This window comes from Aquila chrysaetos, chromosome 12 (assembly GCF_900496995.4).
Source record: "Aquila chrysaetos chrysaetos chromosome 12, bAquChr1.4, whole genome shotgun sequence".
Taxonomy (NCBI): Eukaryota; Metazoa; Chordata; class Aves; order Accipitriformes; family Accipitridae; genus Aquila; species Aquila chrysaetos.
The window spans coordinates 17546294-17566456 of NC_044015.1; the positions used below are offsets into that span (position 1 = coordinate 17546294).

General features: G+C 41.6%; 1 protein-coding gene across 15 annotated transcripts in view; it reads left to right on the forward strand.

Annotated features, from left to right (window-relative positions):
- Positions 1-2213: 2213 nt before the first annotated feature.
- The window catches only part of NEK7 (NIMA related kinase 7), an 86817-nt gene continuing 68867 nt past the window's right edge, over positions 2214-20163 (forward strand). For 10 of the 15 annotated variants that reach the window (XR_005933662.1, XR_003925958.2, XR_003925954.2 and 7 more), the window contains exons 1-2: positions 2214-2334; positions 16362-16446. Coding sequence is in view for 6 of the 15 variants with exons in the window: in XM_041127729.1 (XP_040983663.1) it covers positions 16390-16446 (57 nt within the window). In the remaining 9 variants the exon portion in view is untranslated. The other 5 variants (XM_030032314.2, XM_030032315.2, XM_030032316.2 and 2 more) reach the window with 5 other exon arrangements.

Here is a 20163-nt window from a genome sequence, read left to right on the forward strand (position 1 = left end):
ATTAAGAAAAGGAAGACAGTGAGAAAAAACTCTGGGTTATTCTCTTCTAATGTATGAACGTAGAGAAAGCTTCAAATGCTCCCTGTTCTCCCCCAGTGATTGTGAACTGCTCATTTTCCATCTGAGAGAATCTAGAAAACAGCAATAGCTGGATACTATAGTAGTAATGGCCTTTACTTGCAAAAACCGATACCTAGTAAGACTTGATATTTTGTGAACAGCTACACATCAAATATCAATCCCTCCTTTTTCCAGCAGAGGTTTTGCAAATACATGACTGTCTCATGCAACTAAATTTCTGGTTGAGACTAAAGGGACTTTTGGAGATGGAAAACATTCAGTGGAATTGCTAATTGAGTAACTTCTTAACATTATATGGCAGATCTATCAAGTTTTCACTCTTTGGTATGTGGGGAAACATAAAGTATTGCACTTTTTACAAGAAAACAATCCAGGGAATTCTTGTCCAAGAAACTGCTTTTGCAAGATAGTTTATGCACTAAAAAAACCCTCTTAATCATGATTCCAGTTTATTCTTTTGGACTGTACTTTTTAAAGAAATACAAAATGCACTTCAAAGGGGAAGATTATAGGGTATATCTGATTCCAGAGGCAGAGTGGTCACCTTGTCACCGTATTTGGCTAGTGACATCAAATAACCCAACGCTAATAATGAGGAAATGTGCAGAATGACTAATAAATGTGTTAACATCAGAGAAATGAGAGCTAACAAAAAAAAATTTCCTTTCAAACTTTGTTAGACTTTGTATCACCGAATACACTGCAGACTTCTCAAAGCTGAAAAGTTTGCCTCAGAAGCAGATAGTATAATTTTGTACAGAGGGAGGTGAATAGACTTTTCCCAGACACACTGGCCCATTTCCTATTTATTCTGCAAAAGACTTAAATCAAGTCCAACTTTACCTGTTACAAGGGAAAAAAAACCCCAACCAAACCCAACCCTTGTGAGAACTGAGACTTTGCTTTAGAAAAAAATACAAGTAAATCTGGTTCAAGATAGTTTTAAATTACTGTTTTCTCACTGGAGTGCCAGAGATTTCTCTTTTACAGAGTTTCCACACCTGAGGAAGAAGCTATTTGATCACAATAATCCATAATATTACTGGGGAAATTGTGGTCAGCTTTCATACTTTTTCCCTATCGCTGGTTCTTAAGACCTCTGTTCTTCTCTGTGCAGTTAACTGCTTTTTCTCAGACTGAAGCAGGCCAAACTTTCAGGAACCTGAAAAATACTAGTATTCTGGAATTCAGTACTTTTTATCTACTTAACTCCAGTGCTGTTGCAAAAGTAGAAGAAGCTGGTGGGAAAGGACTCATTGAGAGTCTGGTCTTTTTTGTTCCTGTCACTTTTATTTCTCCAAGCATAGCAAAAAGGAGTTTGAGTCACTTCCAGCTGATACACTCAGTCAATACCTAGTGTCTTGTAGGCTGAGCATCACAACTTCTATAGAAAATGAAAAGTACGTTGTTTGACACGCTGTGTTTTCCAAAGAAGGCTGGGCCAAAGCCTTAGACCCACGCTGTTCACCTAACTGCAGAAGAACCAGTCTAAGGCCTGAGCTCGTATTTCTCCTGCTGCCGTACACTTCTGGTTTCGACAGGAGAGCGCTGCGCTTTCCGTGATTGCTGTATTACTGCAGTGCCAGCACAGATGAAGGCCCCGTTGTGCTTGATAGTACAAACACGCGTCAGATGAACGCTCCCCGTCTCAAAACATTTACAAGCCAAGTAAATTTCAAACGAGCTGCCGTTCCCCCGCATACACGGAGGCGGAGGGAGCTGGCCGGCGCTCCGGGCCGCTGGACGCACGCTGGCTTTAATAGCTGGTTGCCAGCCAAGCCCTCGGCCGGAGCGCCGGCGTTCCGGGCCGGAGCCGTGCCCGGCAGCGCCGGTCACCCCGCGGGACGAGGCCGCCCGGCAGCGCGGGGCGGAGCGCGGCGGGGTCCCGGCTGCCCAGCGCCGGAGGGAAACTTCTGCCGCCGCCCGGCAGGCAGCAGGCCGCGGGCCCGGCGGAGGGCAGCCACTGCGGCTGGACCCCCTCGCCTCCGGCCGGGAGCGGGGTGGCGGTGCGAGGCGGGGCCCGGCGGCCGCCCCGCCTCCCTCCTCGGGGATGCCGGGATGTTTACGGGCCCGGCAGGAGCAGCAGGGGGCGGAGAGGAGGTCGGGGCTGCTGCGGGTGCCCGAGCCGCCCGCCAGGAGCCCCGCTAGGCGCCCGCGGCTAGCTCCGGCCCGGCCCCGCGCCTGAGGAGCCGGGGAGGAGAGGAGGCTGGTTCCGGGCCCCCGCGCCAGGAGAAGGCGGAGCCAGGCTTCCCGGTGAGCGGGGCGGCGCGGGGCCGGGGCCGGGGCGGGGGATCCCGGCGGGTCCCGGCGGCCGCGGCCGCTCTCCTGGAGGCGCTCCCCCCCGCCGCTCCGCGCGGGCGTCTGCCCGGGGTCGCGCCTCCTCCCATTGGTCGCCGGGGCTCTCGCTCGCAGTGCCATTGGGCGCGGCAGCTGCCGCTCCGCCCGCCGCAGGGGGAGGGAGCGGTGTGGGTCTGGGAGCGAGGATCTTTCTGCGCCGCGCTGAGGGGGCGGCATGGCCGCGGCCGGCCCTGCCGGGGCCGCGGCGGTGCCCGCGCCTCGCACGAGGGTATCGCCGCCTGCCCGGCGCCCCGCGGCCTGAGGGGCAGGGCGGGCCGCTGTGGGGGCACTTGGGGAAGCGGCTCGCTGAGGGCTGCTGTGGCGTCTCGGCCGGCGGCGGCTGGCCCCGCTGCGGAGCACGGCCGCCTCCGTCGAGAGACGAGCGGGCCGCCGGGGGCCCTGCCCGGCGGCGCCGTCTGGCCACCTCAGCGCGCCTCAGGCCGCCTCTGCGGCCTGGCCGTCGTGCCGCTCGCCGCGGCCCCCCGTGCCTCTACCGCTGGCTGGGCTCTGCGAGTTAGTGCCGCAAGCCGAGCTTCTTTACGTGATGTATTTCGTCGTTTCCAGCGGGTTTCCTCCAGGCTCCTCTGCCCTCCTCTCACCTGGGAGGTTGGTGTCAGAGGGATGCTCCGCGGGGCAGCCGAGGGGGACGGCCCAGTCTGGAGGGTTTCACACAGCGCTGAGTAAAAATAGCGTCGTCACTGGGATCCGCGGCCCTGCGGGAGTGAGTCGAGAGAGCCCACCGGCCCAGGCGGCAGCCTGGTGCCTCTGCCCCGTTCCCTTCTGCCCGGGCAGCCGCCCCCGGCTGAGGGGAACCGCACCAGCAGCGCCCGGGGCAGGCAGGAGGGCAGAGGGGGATGCCGGGCCGCCAGGGCCCCTCTTGCAGGTGCCCGCGTCTCCTCGTCACTGCTGTCACCAGTTGGCTCTCTCCTGCGGCTGCCGGGTTTGCCTTGCCGCACCCGCTGGTGAGGCTCCCAGGCGGTGGCGGTGCCAGTAGCTGTACGAGGCTGTGAGGAGCTGAGGCCTAGTGGGAAACGCTGGAAGTGAGGCATCCTCCATCTGTTGGGGTTCCCCCCTCCTCCGGCTTTTCTGTTTACCTTACGTAAATTACTAATCTCGGTTATACTAGTACTGGCCCCGAATTCCATTTTTTGTCCGTGAGACCTATACCTGCTTGGCTTTGAGATTCAGAAGTTCAGAGTATTGTTCTTTGGGTGGAATGTGCTTTGTTTTGCTCTGCATTTCGTGAGGAGCATCACTTCTTGAATGGTAAAACTACTTAGGATGTTAAACCTACATCTCCTAAAAGATGATGAGGGGTGTGTGTGTCCATTAAATCACACAAATATTTGATTCTTGATATTGGAAAAACTGTTTCTTAATTTTTTTAACTTGTGCACCAACTGAATGGTAAACTTTTGCCACCTTTGAAGTGGTTTGCAATGGCAGCATCGCATGTCGAGAAAGGTCACGCATGCATGGTAATTTTGCTGAACACACTGGATATATTTCCTGTATAAAGTTGTATTACAAGCTTGAGAAGCAGAAATTACAGTGAATGATGCGTTAATCTGTAAGGTAGACACTTTGGATGATTAGATGTCAAGTGGATATTTGCAGCTCCACTAGATCAGGAAGGATGAAGCTGAAAATATTTTACTTTCAAGGCTATCTAGGAGAATTCAGTGTTGCAGTGCTGTAGAAACGTCTGTATTTGAAATGTTGGACTTGGGCTGTCTTGAGAGAGATAAAATGCAGTAGAAAACAGTCATTAGGTTGTGGGCTGTGAAAAACTTAGGCAGAGGAAGGAAAACTTTCGTGTTGTGGAAAGAGGGGAACTTACAAACAATGTCTGACAGCTCTAAAGTAAGAACTTAAAGCCCTCCAGGTTTGTTTGTTTGTTTTTTTCCTTTTTGATACTGGAAGAAAGACTATATTAAGAATACTTATTCTTTAATTTCAGAATTTGAAGATATAAATATCTGATGTTTGGGTAGATGACTTCTCAAAGCACACTTGATTTTCACTGTAAGGGTAGAGATACTGCCTTTGTCATAGATATCTTGTATTCAACATAACAGTTATTGGAGTAAAAAAAATAATTTGAGAACAAATTAAGGAATTCTAGCCACCTAAAAATCTTTTTTTGGTTGACTTATCACAGTGTCTTCTAGGATCTACAAGAATTAGACAAGTAGAATCTCATCCCCACCATAGAAACTTATTTCCAAAGAAGAAAAAAATCTAACATTTTAGAGTTCATCTGAAGGCCTGTGAGGGTATGAGAAACTCAAATGAAAAATAGAGTACAAGAAGTCAGTTGCTCATTTTACTGTGACCTGGGGTATCTTCTGAATTGTAAGATAGAGCCATATAGCCCACCCATACCTTTCTTTTTTCTGCAACAGAGTTGAGCTCAGTTGTGCAAAACATAGCCAGTCCAGTATATTTGTCCACAGAGACAATTTGGTGAGGCAATTTGTTCATGCATGCAAAACCCCCTCATATTTAATAAACTTAGTACAATATCCTGCATTTACACTAGCCCTACATTCAGTTGTATCGCCATAAATGCCTTGTTGCTTTCTGAAGTTTGATATTGTTCCAAACATCTGTGCTGAATGGATGAGTTCATGTTACCTTGGAAAGTCTCCTGGGAAAAGCCAAACTGCAGTAACTTCTTCTCTACCTCCAAAGGAATTTTTTTTATTATTTGGGGCTTATCCAAAAATCCCTCCTGATTCCCAAGGAGTAGTGCTTAGGAATGATGTGTAGTGGGGGATTATCTTGTGCAGGTTAATACTTTGGATAGTCATAGGAGTTAACTGACTAATTTCCAGAAAGTTTGTTTGGTCTAGCTACGTTCCATGTGCTTTGCAACAGAGATGAAAATAACTGACCAAAATACCAAAGTGGTGATAAGGGCAGCCTTTAAAGCACTGATTTGCTGTATTTATCACCATTTGACCCCCCCCGGCCACACAGGAAGGAACTCAGCCCTAGAGTGAAGTACAACATCACTACCCGTTTCCTTTTTAGTAAGTATTAAAAGGATTCTTCCTGTCAGGATAGTTAAGCTGAAGAGAAGCAATGCTATTAAAATGAGTTGCTTCTCTGGTGAAGATAGACCTGTGTGTTTGTTGCTGGCACATGAAACATAACTGTGATTCAGTCATGATTTCTGTAGCTAGAAAATATGCAGTATATTTCAAGTACCCTTATTCCCTCTTGGGCAAACAGAACACATGCTTATGTAAGGAAATTTGTTATAAAATTTTCAACAAGGCATTAAAAAGAGTAATTTGTAAGAAAATACTACGAACAATCACATTAAGACCTGATTGCACGTAGTTAATCTTGTGATATTATTGACTTCTCACTATTGATTATAGGTGACAAAGTAAATAGACTAATTGCATCATCTGGCATTTGGGAGTTTGCATTCAAGCCTCTTTGCTTTAATCTGCTTGGAATGATTTATAACGAAGTTACTGCTGTCTTATTTAATAGCTAGATCTGTGTTGGACCAGATTAATTACTTTACAATGTCATAAATGTACATGTAAAGCTTGTAGATTAGATCCTTGCTGAAATCTTTGGGAGAGGTTTGAATTACGTGCTGTGAAGTGTTGATGAAACAATCTTTTTCAGTTCATTTTAATCTGTCATCGCTGTATACAGTTTACAAAATTATTAATTCCTTGAAAGCTGGAAGGCAAAAATATCACAGGTGAACTTAAAGTTAATTCTAAAGTAAGTAAAAACTTGTGGTGGGAAAATGCATAGCATTCTATCCTCTAGAGGCCCTTCTTCTGTACCCTTTTTGTCCTCATCTGACAGCAGATCCAAAACAGGAGTTGTCTTTGCAGCAGTTAACTTCCAGTACTTGCCCTGACTGAAATTCAGAACATGTGTTGGGTATGTGGGCTGCTTGTGAAGTTCATGGAGATAAGGAGGACTTCAGAAGAGAGGCAGCGAGCAGCCTGCAAATAGAGCACTTAAACTGTACAGCTAGTCATTGAGGATGCACCAAAACCAGGAATGGGTCTTGTATGTTTTAGCCAGTGGTGGTTTAATGTAAAACATAGAAACAGCTGTGAACTTGAGTGTTGGCCTGCTTCTGAAGTGAGTGTGCTGGCTGCTAGCTGCTTTGCTTCTGGACCCAGGGATCCTGGATTGCTCGCTACTGTCATGCGTGGTTTCAGGACTCAGGTAATACTAGTCAGATAATCATAGAAAGCCTGTTAAATGTGGCTGGTGTTTCTCTTCTGATTCTGTGTAGTGCTTCATTCATTTCATCATCTTTGGGGTAGCACATATTTTAAACTATATAGTACAGATGTATTTTTTTTCAGCTTGCGAATGTGCATCTAACACTTGCAGTATGATATCACAAGGTGTTGTCTTGCACTTGTTTCTAAGATATTTAGACATTTCTTTAAGGATTATGTGGAATTTATTGTTAAGTGTGTTTTACTTCACCTGGAGCAATGGAGACATTATCAGCCATGGTTGTGGCACAGTTGTATGTAGCCAGCCTTCCAAACTGGGTGTTTTTTCCCCTGTGCATAGCAATAACGGGTTTGTCTGACAATGCTTCCAGCCTTTTAATTTGTCCTGTGTCTTTTTTAACTCTTGTATGAAGCTCAGCTGTTTACACTTTTAGTAAATCTCTTCAGCATCTCTTTATGAATCATTTATTCTTACAGATGCATTTAAAACGATCCCTTCGTTAGGGAAGGGTCTCCTCCCTCTCTGCATACTGGAGTTGCAAGGTTTTGGGGTTTTAAGGGTTTCCAAATGATGTCTTAGCTTCCTCTCTCTGAAAATATTTGCTTTATTTTTTTTCCAATTTGACTTCTTACCCTGGTTTATTCTCCTTCCATTTATTTTGTTTCCTATTTCTACTTTCCTATACAGTATTTTGTTGACAAAACTCTTGGCTTGGTGTTGAATAAATTGCCTTCTCTCTATGCTGGCTCTTGCCTTCCTGTCATAGCTATTTTGAGTTTAAGTACTTGTTAGGATCCCTACCTAAGGATAAAGTAAAATGAAATGTGAGCTAATGTACTAGCGTGCTGTTGCCAGAAGGGAGATGTTCTGTTTCTTCTACAATCCCCTTCCTACATCTCCCATCTTTGAACTTCCCCTACTTATTCTCTGGCACTCAACAGACTCCTGTATGTATTGATTCAGCTCACTGGTTGCAGAACATAAACCCAGCTGCATTAGGGAATTAAATCACCTCAGCAAAAGGTCCAAAGAGTTGAAGACGGCTATGCAGGATCATGTGGCAGAGAAAGGGAGAGAAAGACAGACCTGTGGTGTCACTGAGCAGTTAGATTGGCTTGTATAATTTCATGTTAGAAATGTAATTTGAGAATAGATTTAACTGCTCTAAGTTGGGGCTGCTCCACCCTCAGCTATGTCTTTCCCTCTGTCTTTTGCCGTCACAGTTCTGTCCGTGTCTCTGCAATGGAACAATTCAGGGAACTGAACTGGAAAAAAGTGACTTTTTGTCAAGGTTAGTTTTCATGTAGTTTCATTACCTTACAAGGAGTCCGGGTAGCCACTGGAACTCCACTGGAAGGAATAGGGTCTGGAAGGCATGGCAGAAGGCAGGGGAAGCAGCAGTGTCACATAATCAGTTCATGCTGTCTTAGAACTGCATCGTTACAGAGGCAGTAGCACAACGGAGGGTGATGTGTGCTGAGGACTTGCTTACTTGACAGTATTGTGGTTAGATATGATACTTCATTCCCTGCAAAACTTTTTACTGTGACATGATCATGATCCACCTGTGTCCTTTATAACTGGGTATTTAGTGTGAAGAAATGGGTTATTAAATTTCTTTCCAGGTGAATAGAAGTTAAATGAAAATGTAGAAGCCTGCTGCGTGAGCAGTTTCAGTTCCTGTTTCTTCTTCAGTTTGTATGAAATAACAAACAGTTCAAAAAGGGGCAAGTCAGTGCATGTACAACCCTTTGGGAGCACCTCGCAAGATAAGCAATCTGCTTGAGTGACAACATAATTGAAATGGAGAGGGAGAAGTAAACAAAATCTAACTTCTTAAATTGTGCAAATGAATAAAGAGGAAGGGAAGTGGACTTGTGAGGCAGGAGAGCTTGGACTTTCATCGTCTAGTCAGCGCTGACAGAGAGCGAACTCTTAGTAGTTGGGGAATGACAGCGAATGGCATGTGTTTTCAGGGTTGGAATGAAAATATGCCCGGTAAGTCAGGTCGAATGGATGAGGAAATTGCATATGAACTCTTAGTGTATTCCCTTACTTTTCTGTAAGTAGATTTTATTTGTGTATGGTTACTTCTGCTCTTGCTAAAACCAGCTCTTAACCCAGCTTAACTATCTGTGTGTGTTTTGTCGTCTTTGACTGGATCGCCCATGAGTAGGGAATTTGGACATGAGCTTGTTGAAAAATTCAGTATTAGTTATTTCCATATAGACAGATGATAGCTACTCGTATATTAACAAGAGATGAGAATTTGTGTTGTCCACATTCAAGGCTGTCCCTACAGAGGGGAGGAACGTCCTGCCATCCTGTGGGGAATATTGATTTGGCAGCGTATTAAAAAATCAAAGGCTTTTAGAAGCTGTTTCTGAAATTAAGGCTAATCCTACTTCTGTATATGCATCTATATTCAATCACTTTCAGTGCTTTAAAAGTTGCAAATACAACTTTTCTCTGAAGTGGATGCTTCTGCAGAAAATTATACAAATGAGTATGTATTTTTCACATTTCAGCAGACTCTTTTTTTGACAATGTGAAGCAAATACTTCATTTTTACCACTGTCAGCTAATAGTAAATATTCTGTGTGTACGCACACATAGGTATATATGCATAATCTATGAATACACAGAGACACATGTATATATGTGTGTGCATATTTATATATTATTATGCATATATATAATATGTGTGTGTGTGTATATATGTATACTAATTGGAATAAATGACATATTTTACTGTGCTAGTGATTAATTTGGTCTTCCAGTCTTGAGTTTGCTTTATACCTTGCCAATTAAGGTCTTGATTGTCTTGGCAGAGTTCAAGTGAGTGTCAGCTTAAATGCATTTCGCTTTACTAATACGTACATCTACCTTACCTATTCACAGAGTGAGAAAAATAAACTGGTGTGGTAATTATTTGGCATATATCAAATATTTGTTCATTGAATAAGTAGTTTAAATAATCAGCAACTTTACAGTACTCTAAATAACTCACTGTAATATTTCATTGACAACATTATTTTGTGCATTGTATGGTTCTTGTAATTTGTGATTAACAGCAGATGGATAAAAAGTTTAGTATTTTTGAGAAATAGACAATGTGGGCTGGGCAGGAGCATGACCAGTCACAGATCATGATGGTTAATGGAAAGGCATTGATTAGCTATTATTTTTAAATATTTAAAGTGTTTCAGCGTTATTTTGTAATTTCTAAAGCTGTTTTTTAAGCTGAGTGCGTAACTTTATGAACGGATGGCATAGTAATGTGGGTGTATTTAACCAGATTTCATTTTAATGGTCTGTGTTAGTCAGGAATAATTTACTGAAAAGACACTATGTATGTCCTGTGCTGCCATTGCTATTATTTGGAAATTTGTTTTTTCCAGTTAGAATCTCCTGCCACTCATGTTAAATATACCCATATTAAATATTGAGTTTAGAATGCCAGTGGTATAAAGGTGGATGAATAACTTCTTGAAATGTATTTTAGCACTTATGAAACTCAAGTGGGTTGTAGTTTCTTTCCAGTTGCATTCTGATATGTGGGGGAAACCGCAACAAAACTAATTTGAAGAGAGCAGACTTTCAGGTAAACTGCTGGGGGTCTTGGTTTTCTTGTGCTTTTTGGAGGTATTCAGATACAGGAAGTATGTAAAGTCTTTGGGCATCTTAGCGTTCTGAGAGCTGCTTTTGGGGTACCATATGTGGGCTGTTGTTTTCTAAGTATTTCCTGGTCTTTAGCAATGCACTAAAAATATTATCTATGAAACTGAAGTGACTTTCACTTTGCGAGTAAAATGTTTCTATTATAACATCAAAACTTACATGTTTTTTTCCTGTTCAATGTTTTATACAGAGCACCAGGAAAAAAATTACATTTTAATGTTAAAGAATTAATGATAGATTCATATTCCAAGTTGGTTTGCTTTATTGGATATGACTTCTGAGTTCCTATTTGTTTGGAAAACTCATAGCCATGCTGTCATTTAATGTAACATGAATGATAAAGTTGGGATGCTCGGTTTACAGCTACTGACATTCTCTTGCTTCATCCAGGATCTTTCCCGTGTGTGTCCTGAGCCCCTGCTTTTAAAATCACTTTGAAAATTTGTAAACTGCAACCTGCACCCTGGATGCCAGCATTGAGTGGGCACTGAAGTGTTGATCAGTGTTGGTGACCTGACAAAGTGTGGGCCAGGTTTGACCAGCAAGCTAGATCCCTCCAAGTGGCCAACCTTTTGCCTTAAAGAGGTAAAGAATGACTCTTAAGGCGGTATGTTTTATAAACCGGTAGGATGGCTGTTTCTTAACCTGCTCGCATCAAGCTTAAGGGCCAAGCTGTTATTGCTGAGTCTAAAGTTTATCTCCTCCCAAAAGGTATGTAGTTCTGATCTAGGAGCTGAGAGTTGTGGTTATGTCAGCATGGCTCTCCAGGTGACAGAGAGCAGAGCTGGAATTGGACCGGCATGCTTGGGCTCCCTGGTGTTACTGGCATGCTGGGATTAACACCGGTGTGGTGGGTTGGGTAATTGTGTTTTGGATATTCAGTAAGCCATTTAGAAATCTAAGCCCTTGTTTCCAGAGCCCAGTTTTTTTAGTTTCAACCAGGGTGACTATTTGAATGTTCTACCTGGGTTTAAATTGTGCTTTTGGGTAGCTGAGAGTCAACATGTGATATAAGCAAATGGGAATATTCCTTTAGCCTGTATGCTTATAGGGAAACTAGTATTAATATATGTGGGTTTTTTTCTCAGCTGAGGATGATCCTTATCTTTGAACTTTGTTAGTAAAGATAGCTGAAAAGTTTAGGGATCTAAAATTTGTCATTTTAAATCCATGTTAGGTACTGAAGAATCTAACTTGACACCAAAAAGTAAGGAGCATGTAGTTGTTTCTGGAGGGCTTCAGCTCTAACCTAACTAAAATTATGGTTGTACTAAAAACTAAAAATACCTGCCTTAATTGACAGTGTAATCCAGAAGTAAACATAGTACATTCCATCGTTAGTGAACAGCAACAAAAGCAACTGTGTGCCTGATCAGTAGTACATTGTGAATGGTGTATCTTCATCTTTCTCTGTGTTAACAGTTATGTGGAGTAGTTACATCTATATTCTGCAGAAAAAAAGAGCAAGATTTTCAGGTTCTCAGCAGAACTGTAACACTCTGAATATTGTTTTAAGTATATACTTTTTTTTTAAATATAGCTGTTTCTTCTTTGGCATTGATTATTAAATGTCCCCACTTAAGATCCAAAATTAATAAACAAGTGTATAGCATGTAGCTAATGGAAACTATGTATCATTGAGACTATTAATGATGTTTTCTACAGGAAAGCATTATATTTTTTTTTGTTGTAGAACTGCCATCTGTTAAAGCAATAACATTATTGCCTGAATACTGTGAAATGTGTTTCAATTTGAATGGTTTATGGACTTTGACCTATGAATCTTTCAAAAATGGTATTTTAAAATATATTGCAGTGAAATGTCAGTGATGAACTCTGCGTCCTGTTCTGGAGTAGGTCCTCTGCTCTGATTTCACTAACAGTTATGGGTAGTCCCACTTCTCTAGCAGGCTGGTGGAAACCACCTGGAAAGCTGAGTGCTGATCGTGGGACCTGAGCTTCTGTTGGGGTGTAGGAATGCACCCTTGCATTTTGGGCTACTTTGTATCTTTGCATGATCTTTAGATGCTTGGGCAGATATCTCAGAGCTTTCACAGGTGGCCACTAAGGAAGTGAGTAAGGACAGTGAGGCCTGTATATGAAGGAAGGAAAAGGTGTTATTCCCAATTCAGGCAGTTGCAGTTTGATAGTCTAACTTGCTGGTGAGGATTTGACTTCCTTTTGCTGTCTTGTGGACTCTGTGTGTGGAGTAAATAGTGTCAATTAGAGGAGTTGCTATGCAATTTCAATTTCAAAAGAAAAATTGGTGGTGGTGTCTGTATCCCCAGGTACTTCATCCTGCATCCTTGGAGTGTAGGTGCCACCTACTGTTATGATCAACTGAAAAAGACAAAGATCGAAATACTAGTAGTTAACCAAAAGTCTTCTCATACCTGCAAAGTATTAGCAACTGTAACTGGAGTATAAGATTTAGTGTATGTGCTTGTGTTCCTGTGATTGCTATCGTATACAGGCTGGTCTGAATCCAAATGGTTTAACCTTCAAAATGATGAAAGTCATCTTTGCAACATAGATGATTCAGAGAGTCTTTCATTGTTCCTATCTTTGCAAGTGCTATGGTGAAGGCAAGGAGTCCTTTCCTCCTACATGATCAGTGAGAGCATTTAAAAACATTAGTTATGTTTGGCACTTTGGAAGTTTTGGGTGGTGGTGGTATAGTTGGCTTGCCTCTCACTTCATCTGTTGTCTGTTTTCCATGAACCAAAGTATATCATGGTGATGGATTTGCAGAAGGTCATTGTATTACTTGTTTAAACAGGTGATAGACATGTCACATTTAGATGTGTTTTCTATTCGCTTTTCAATTTTAAACAAGCGATGTCTCTTTGGCAGTATTTTCAGTGTCTTTTCACCATAAATTAGAACTTGAAAACTATCTTTGGAAGAGTAATAATTATTGTCTCAATCTTAAATTTAAAGATGATAAATATTATACCACTGTGTTTTGACCTCTGGAGTGTATTGTCAAGGTGAGAGGCATGCCTCACTGTGAAAACAGTCTTCAAGCAGCAAAACCTAATACTTGCTTATGTTGACAAACAGTACAAAAGATTCATTTTGCATCCTTGGCATTTTGTATGATCAAAATGCCAAATTACTCTAAAATGTGAATCTATCATGCAGTCTTCAAAGACAAAAACAAGTTAAAAAAAATAAAAGAACTTCCATATATGGACAGAAAATACTGATCTCTGCCTTTCCTCTGCAAAAGCAACAACAAATCCACAAGTTAATAAATCTTCCATGCTTCCTATGGTAGAACATTTGTTACCTCTTTAGTTTACCTGCTTTTGTTATAAAACCAAGCCACAGAGGGCAGAATCACTGGCAGTGGTAATGATAATGACTTCTTCTCTTTCTACTCTTTCCCCAAATTAAAAAACAAATGTTCCCCCCACCCCACCCCTCCTCCCCCCAGTTCCCAAACACTTCCAGTCAGTGCCTCTGACCATTCAGGCAAGATGAATGGATTGTATAGTTCCTGAGTCAACATACATCATCTAAACATTTCAGCTTAAATTTCATTAACCTTGGATAAATGTCTGCAATAGAGGATAAAGAATTTTGTATTTACTTCTTTCCCCAGGGATTTTGAAACAAGTGTTTGTGACCCATAAGAATTATCTATTGGTGCATTACATGGTCAACAGTCTTCAATATGTAAACGTATTAGTAAAACACACTGCAAAATCTTCAGTAGAAATATTGATGCTATCGAAAAGATTAAAATTCTTATAAAGACTCTTCAAAATAGCACTTCAGAAAAGAATTCGTGGTATCTTGGCAGTGATAGAAAGATCTCTACAGCAAGAAATTAGCAGAAGATTCCTTAAGATTGCCACCCATTCCTCCCCTAGAACTTGCAACTGCATAAACCCCTGTGAATCTAACTGGGGAATTTAGATGCAGTTTTGTGACAACAGTTTAATTTTCAGTGTTGTGTTATGATTTCTTGCCTTGGTGGGGAGGTTGTGTGGGAGATGTTATAGAACTTGCAAGAAGTGTCAAAATTGATGTCCTAGGGCTGGCTAAAAAATCGCTTAGCCAGCGGCGTGCAGCATGTATCTGCTGTTTCCCCCTTTCTCACAATGCTCATTCTGACAGTCTTACAAAGCTTTGCGATTCTTACCTCCTCTTCTCTGCCTCTCACCTCAATTTGATAATTGATTTTTTTTTTTTTTTTTCCTCTTGACCTGCCTGAAATTGCTTTTTTCAGATCTCTTTTATCTTTGGATTAATTACACCTAATACTCAGGCAAAACAACAGAAAGTCTCAAACTGTATGCTTTATATGGGAGTACTAAGGATAGGAGGGCAAAGCTGTGGGGGCCCTTAGTCGCTCTGGAGGATGGCTGTGGTTTGGTGTTACAGATAGCTAATGGTACTGGAATGGTGTGGGGTGACGGCTTTAAATGGGGGAGTGAAAGATCACTAATGACTTGTTTTGTGTATCCAATCCACTGTTTAATATGCTAGGGCAGTATATTGAGAAACTTTGCAAAACTGCTTTGTGATTATTTTATCTATTGACAATGAATCACAATGATGCTGTAAGAATAAACACAAGCTATTTGTTAGAGTTTCTTAAATATTTTGCAGCGGGCTTTGAAAAACGTTTCTAAGGTTTGCTGCTTTCTGTTGGGAGTTATTTCTAACCTTTTTAATATTCTCTAAAGAAATTATTGGGGAGATTTATTTTGTGTGTGTTTTTACAGAGATAGTAGATTGTAGGCTTTCATGCTGAACTTAAGTGCTATTTGCAAAATTTTTACTTATTCTAAAAAAAGGTTTATGAAACATAAGTAGCTCTGTGTGCAGAAGGACGATTGCAGTATTTGAAGTATATAGATTTATCAGAATAAATTTATCACAGGAAATTTCCTGATGTTAAAGATTAAGAGGTATCAGGAAAGTGTTTTATGTCAAGCCATTTCTAGAACTTTTAGGATTTGGAAGAGGAAATAAGAAAATAAATAAATAATTGAAAAGGAAGAATAGTTTTCCAGTCAGGCACATGACTCTTGTTCCTCTGAAGGCCTTAGCAGGTTTGACCAGGTAATAGGCAGAAACACTTTGTGTTTGTGTGATGAAAGTTTTTCAGGCCTTGCCTCTCATTTGTATAAAAGCTTATTTCATTGTTTGCATTCAAAGCTGCTGGTGAACTTCCTGTTGTCTTCATCTGAGCAGAGATGGCCCTCACAGGCACCAATAAAACTGGGTGCTGCACCTGCTCCCACTCAATAAAATGTCGTGTAGCCTAAGAAAGGATTTGCTTAGCTGAGAAAAAAGCCTTGTGAGCATTTGCATTTTTGTCTCTCCTGTTCTAATAATGATTCCGCACATTTTGCAACCCTTTTTATTGGTCAAAGCCTTGTGTCTCTATCTAGGGAACTTGGCAGGCATCTTTCCTCCCATCTTTTTGATGGGATATGAGAGGTTCATAGTTGGGAATAGAGGCTGTGCTCCTAATATGGTATCTCAAAGACCTCTTGGCTAGCTTGTCAGAATGCAATGAGTGTACGTGTTTAGCTTTTTTCTCTTTAGATGGAACTACTCTTGCATACTCCCAAAAATCTACAGATAACTTAATGTAACATAAACAGTATGCATGCAGCAGTTATAACTTTCCTGCTGATCTGCTATTTCCCATGCTGCCCATAGGTCTGAGGTACTGGCCAGCAGACATCTGTGTAGTTAAACAAGTGGTTGGTGCCTCTAAAGAACAATGGAGTGATGCAGCTTTTATCAGACAAAATGATTAGTCTGGCTCCAGTAGTTTAATGCACATCTTCTAATAGTAAGTTCAGATGTGCATAATGGTGTATTTTGTTTTATAGAACAGCTAAACATAAGAAAAATTCCTTCCCAAAACAGTGCAGGGCTGGAATAGTTAAATGTTTGTAAACTCAAGCATGTGAATGAGAAAATTAATTCTTCAGTTCTTTTGCTGATGTTCATTGATCATAAATACAGATTGAATTACAGTGTAATGAATGTATTTCCCTTTTCAGGACATAAGGGACGCTTTTACGTGATAGAATGGATGAACAGTCACAAGGCATGCAGGGGCCTACTGCTCCACCATTTCAGCCACAGGTACTTTTTTTTTTTTTAAACAGTTACTCAAGACTGGATGCTATCATTTCTTAAATAGAAAAAGAGAGAAATTAGAAAACACTACTTCTTGTGGGGACAAAGAAGCTGTGAACAGAGAGTGTATTCTGGTGATCTTGAAATTAATTGAAGTCCTATATTTCATAGAAAATAATTATTTTCATTTTTGCCTCCTACTGTTTCAATTGGAGTTGGAGTAGGAAGCAAAGATGAAGGCAGTTGTTTTCCTGAGAAATGGTGAGCTGTTAAACACTATGTTTTGAAATTGTATTAGAAATACCGTATTTATTTCAGACTGTTTACTTCAAATTTATCTTCTTATGCTTCCTGATGGTGATACTATATGAATTAGTGCCATTACCTGTTGAAACCAGGTAAAAGAAATTCCCAGTAGCTGTAGTTCTGTTAGAAAGAAGATGCATAAGAAATTTAGTTTTTGATAGGATGGTGTGAAACAAAAGGATAAAGATTGTCTGATAAGAGTCAATATTGGGATATTGCCTTTTGACGTTTTTAGGAGGTAATTCTTTGAAGGGAGTGCAAGAGCCTGTAGAGGAATACCCTAAATATTTACCATGGTAACCATTCCAAAGTAAAAGCTAGACAGTTCTTTACAAAGCTGGAACCTAAATTTTGTAATTTTCTTGTTAACAGCATAGGTGATAGGGCAATTTGTGCCCTTTATTTTATAAAAAGTAAAGTGAATTCTAGCTCGTGAAATTTAGTAAATATGCAATAACCTTAGCTCCAGTGTTTTTATTATAGCATTGTGATAACAAAAAAATCTGGATTTAGTAGCATTTATACCAATGCAAAACAGTTAGAAATTTAAGACAAATGCGTAGCTATGCATACCGATATTTGGAGAAAATACATTTGTAATTTCAAAAAAATACAAAAAACAAAATTCATATTATGAATATCATGAAGGGTCCCCAGTATTATTACAGTTTTTTTTCTTTCCTGACTAAAGGGAAAATAGAACACAGCTGATGAAGCTTTCTGTATTTCTGGGAAACCTTCCTATGTTTTCTGTTTGCTGACTACAAACAGGTTTCCGATTTCCTCGTCTATCTTCTGAGTATTTGAATGCCTGCTTCTGATTCACAGAATCAACTATTTGAGGACTGTTTCAATTTCAGAAATATTACTTTAACCTACAAATTCAGTTTATGAATTCATACTAGTAAAATCCTTCTAGTTTTACTGTTCCAAGTCATATGGCTCATCTACAGATACCCAGTTTCCTCTGTGGTAAACTAAGGACAGACCTAAAAGCAATACTGCTGTAATCAACTAGACACTTTATTGTCAGCTTTGATTAACTGTCAAGGATTTTCATAATCTGTGTCTCATTCTTTTTTAAAATCAATTACTGTTTAAGCTGTACTAAGCATGATTTTTGTGATTTGATTTTTCTTGAGACGAAAGGTTTTGGGTTTGTGGATCTGAGCTTGACCTGCATCAGCATATTGACTGTTTTGTATTTCAAGGGTAGCAAGCATGCTCTGATAGTCATATTGCCAGTGTAATACTAAAATAGTCATTCAGTGATGTTCTCGTCATGTTAATCCAAATTGTTTTGCCTGTGAGCCAGATATATACTTTAATTCTTATGGATCTCTTTGCTAATGGAGCATGCTTATGGTAAAAACTAGTGTCCTGGTTTCAGCTGGGATAGAGTTAATTGTCTTCCTAGTAGCTGGTATGGTGCTATGTTTTGAGTTCAGTATGAGAAGAATGTTGATAACACTGATGTTTTCAGTTGTTGCTAAGTAGTGTTTAGTCTAAAGTCAAGGATTTTTCAGCTTGTCATGCCCAGCCAGCGAGAAGGCTGGAGGGGCACAAGAAGTTGGGAGGGGACACAGCCAGGGCAGCTGACCCAAACTGGCCAAAGGGATATTCCATACCATGTGACGTCACATCTAGTATAGGAACTGGGAGGTGGGGGCAGGGGATTGCTGCTCTGGGACTAACTGGGTGTCGATTGGTGGGTGGTGAGCAATTGCACTGTGCATCATTTGTACATTCCAATCCTTTTATTATTGCTGTTGTCATTTTATTAGTGTTATCATTATTAATTTCTTCTTTTCTGTTCTATTAAACAGTTCTTATCTCAACCCACGAGTTTTACTTCTTTTCCCAATTTTCTCCCCCATCCCACTGGGTGGTAGGGGGGAGTGAGTGAGCGGCTGTGTGGTGCTTAGTTGCTGGCTGGGGTTAAACCACGACAACTAGTAATGAGAAGAGGTTACTGTACTAATTACTGATACATTTAGGAGAAGCAAGAACTGAAATTGAAAATACAGCAGGTTATGAGCAACAGGTGAGGTAATGATTTATCAAGAATTGTGTGTCAGGTTTTGATAAACCTGTGAATCTCATCTAATTCTCTTGGTCATTATATTGTATAAATATATGCACATTCATAGCAAATTAAATTACCCTATTAACTAAAAATTGTTGATGAGGAGCATGAGAATTTAGCAAAACAGTATAATGGTTTAGTCCCAATTAACCTGAAAACTCCATTTCACAAAATCACAGAATGGTTGAAGTTGGAAGGAAAGTCTGGAGGTCGTCAGCCCCCCTGCTCAAGCAGGGTCTCCTAGAGCATGTTTCCCAAGACTATGTCCAGACTGCTTTTGAATATCTCCAAGGACAGAGATTCCACAACCTCCCTGGGCAGCCTGTGCCAGTGCTCGGTCACCCTCACAGTGGAAAAAGTGTTTCCCTATGTTCAGATGAAACCTCCTGTGTTTCAGTTTGTGCCTGTTGCCTCTTGACCTGTCACTGGGCACCATTGAAGAGAGCCTGGTGCTGTCTTTTATCACCTTCCTTTCAGGTATTTGTACACATTGATGAGATCGCCCCTGAACCTTCTCATCTCTTGGCTGGGTGTTCCTAGCACCCTCAGCCTTTCCTCATATGAGATGCTCCAGTGCCCTGATCATTAGTGGGCCTTTGCTGGACTCTCTCCAGTATGTCTATGTATGGGTGGCCCCGAACTGGACACAGTACTTCAGGTGTGGTCCCACCAGTGCTGAGCAGAGGGGAAGGATCACCTCCCTCCACCTGCTGGCAACACTCCTCCTAACGCAGCCCAGGACACCATTTGCTGCCTTTGCTGCAAGGACACACTGCTGGCCTGTGTTCATCTTGGTGTTCACTAGGACCCCCAGGGTCTGGCCTGTAAAGCTGTTTTCTAGCAGGTCAGCACCCAGCATGTACTGGTGCGTGGGGTTATTGCGACCCAGGTGCAGGGCTTTGCACTTCCCTGTGCTGAGCTGCATGAGGTTCCCATCAGCCCATTTCTCCAGCCTGTTGAGGTCCCTCTGGATGGCAGCATGACCCTCTGGTGCATCAGCCATTCCTCCCAGTTTTGTGTCATCAGCAAACTTGCTGAGGGTGCACTTTGCCCTATCATCCAGATCACTAATGAAGATGTTGAGCAGGATTGGACCCAGTATTGACCCCTGAGGTAGAATGCTAGTTACTGGCCTCCAACTAGACTTCATGCCATTAGAATTAAGTGCCTGAAGGCTCTGTTGTAGTCCGTTGTCTACAAAGTTAAAACACTGTGCTTCATTACATCACAAGGACATTTTGAAAGTGCAGATATCTAAGTACTCCCAAACCTCTTCCATCTTGTAAAAAGGATTATGCAAGAAGGTAGGAAAATATGGATTAGTAGTCTGA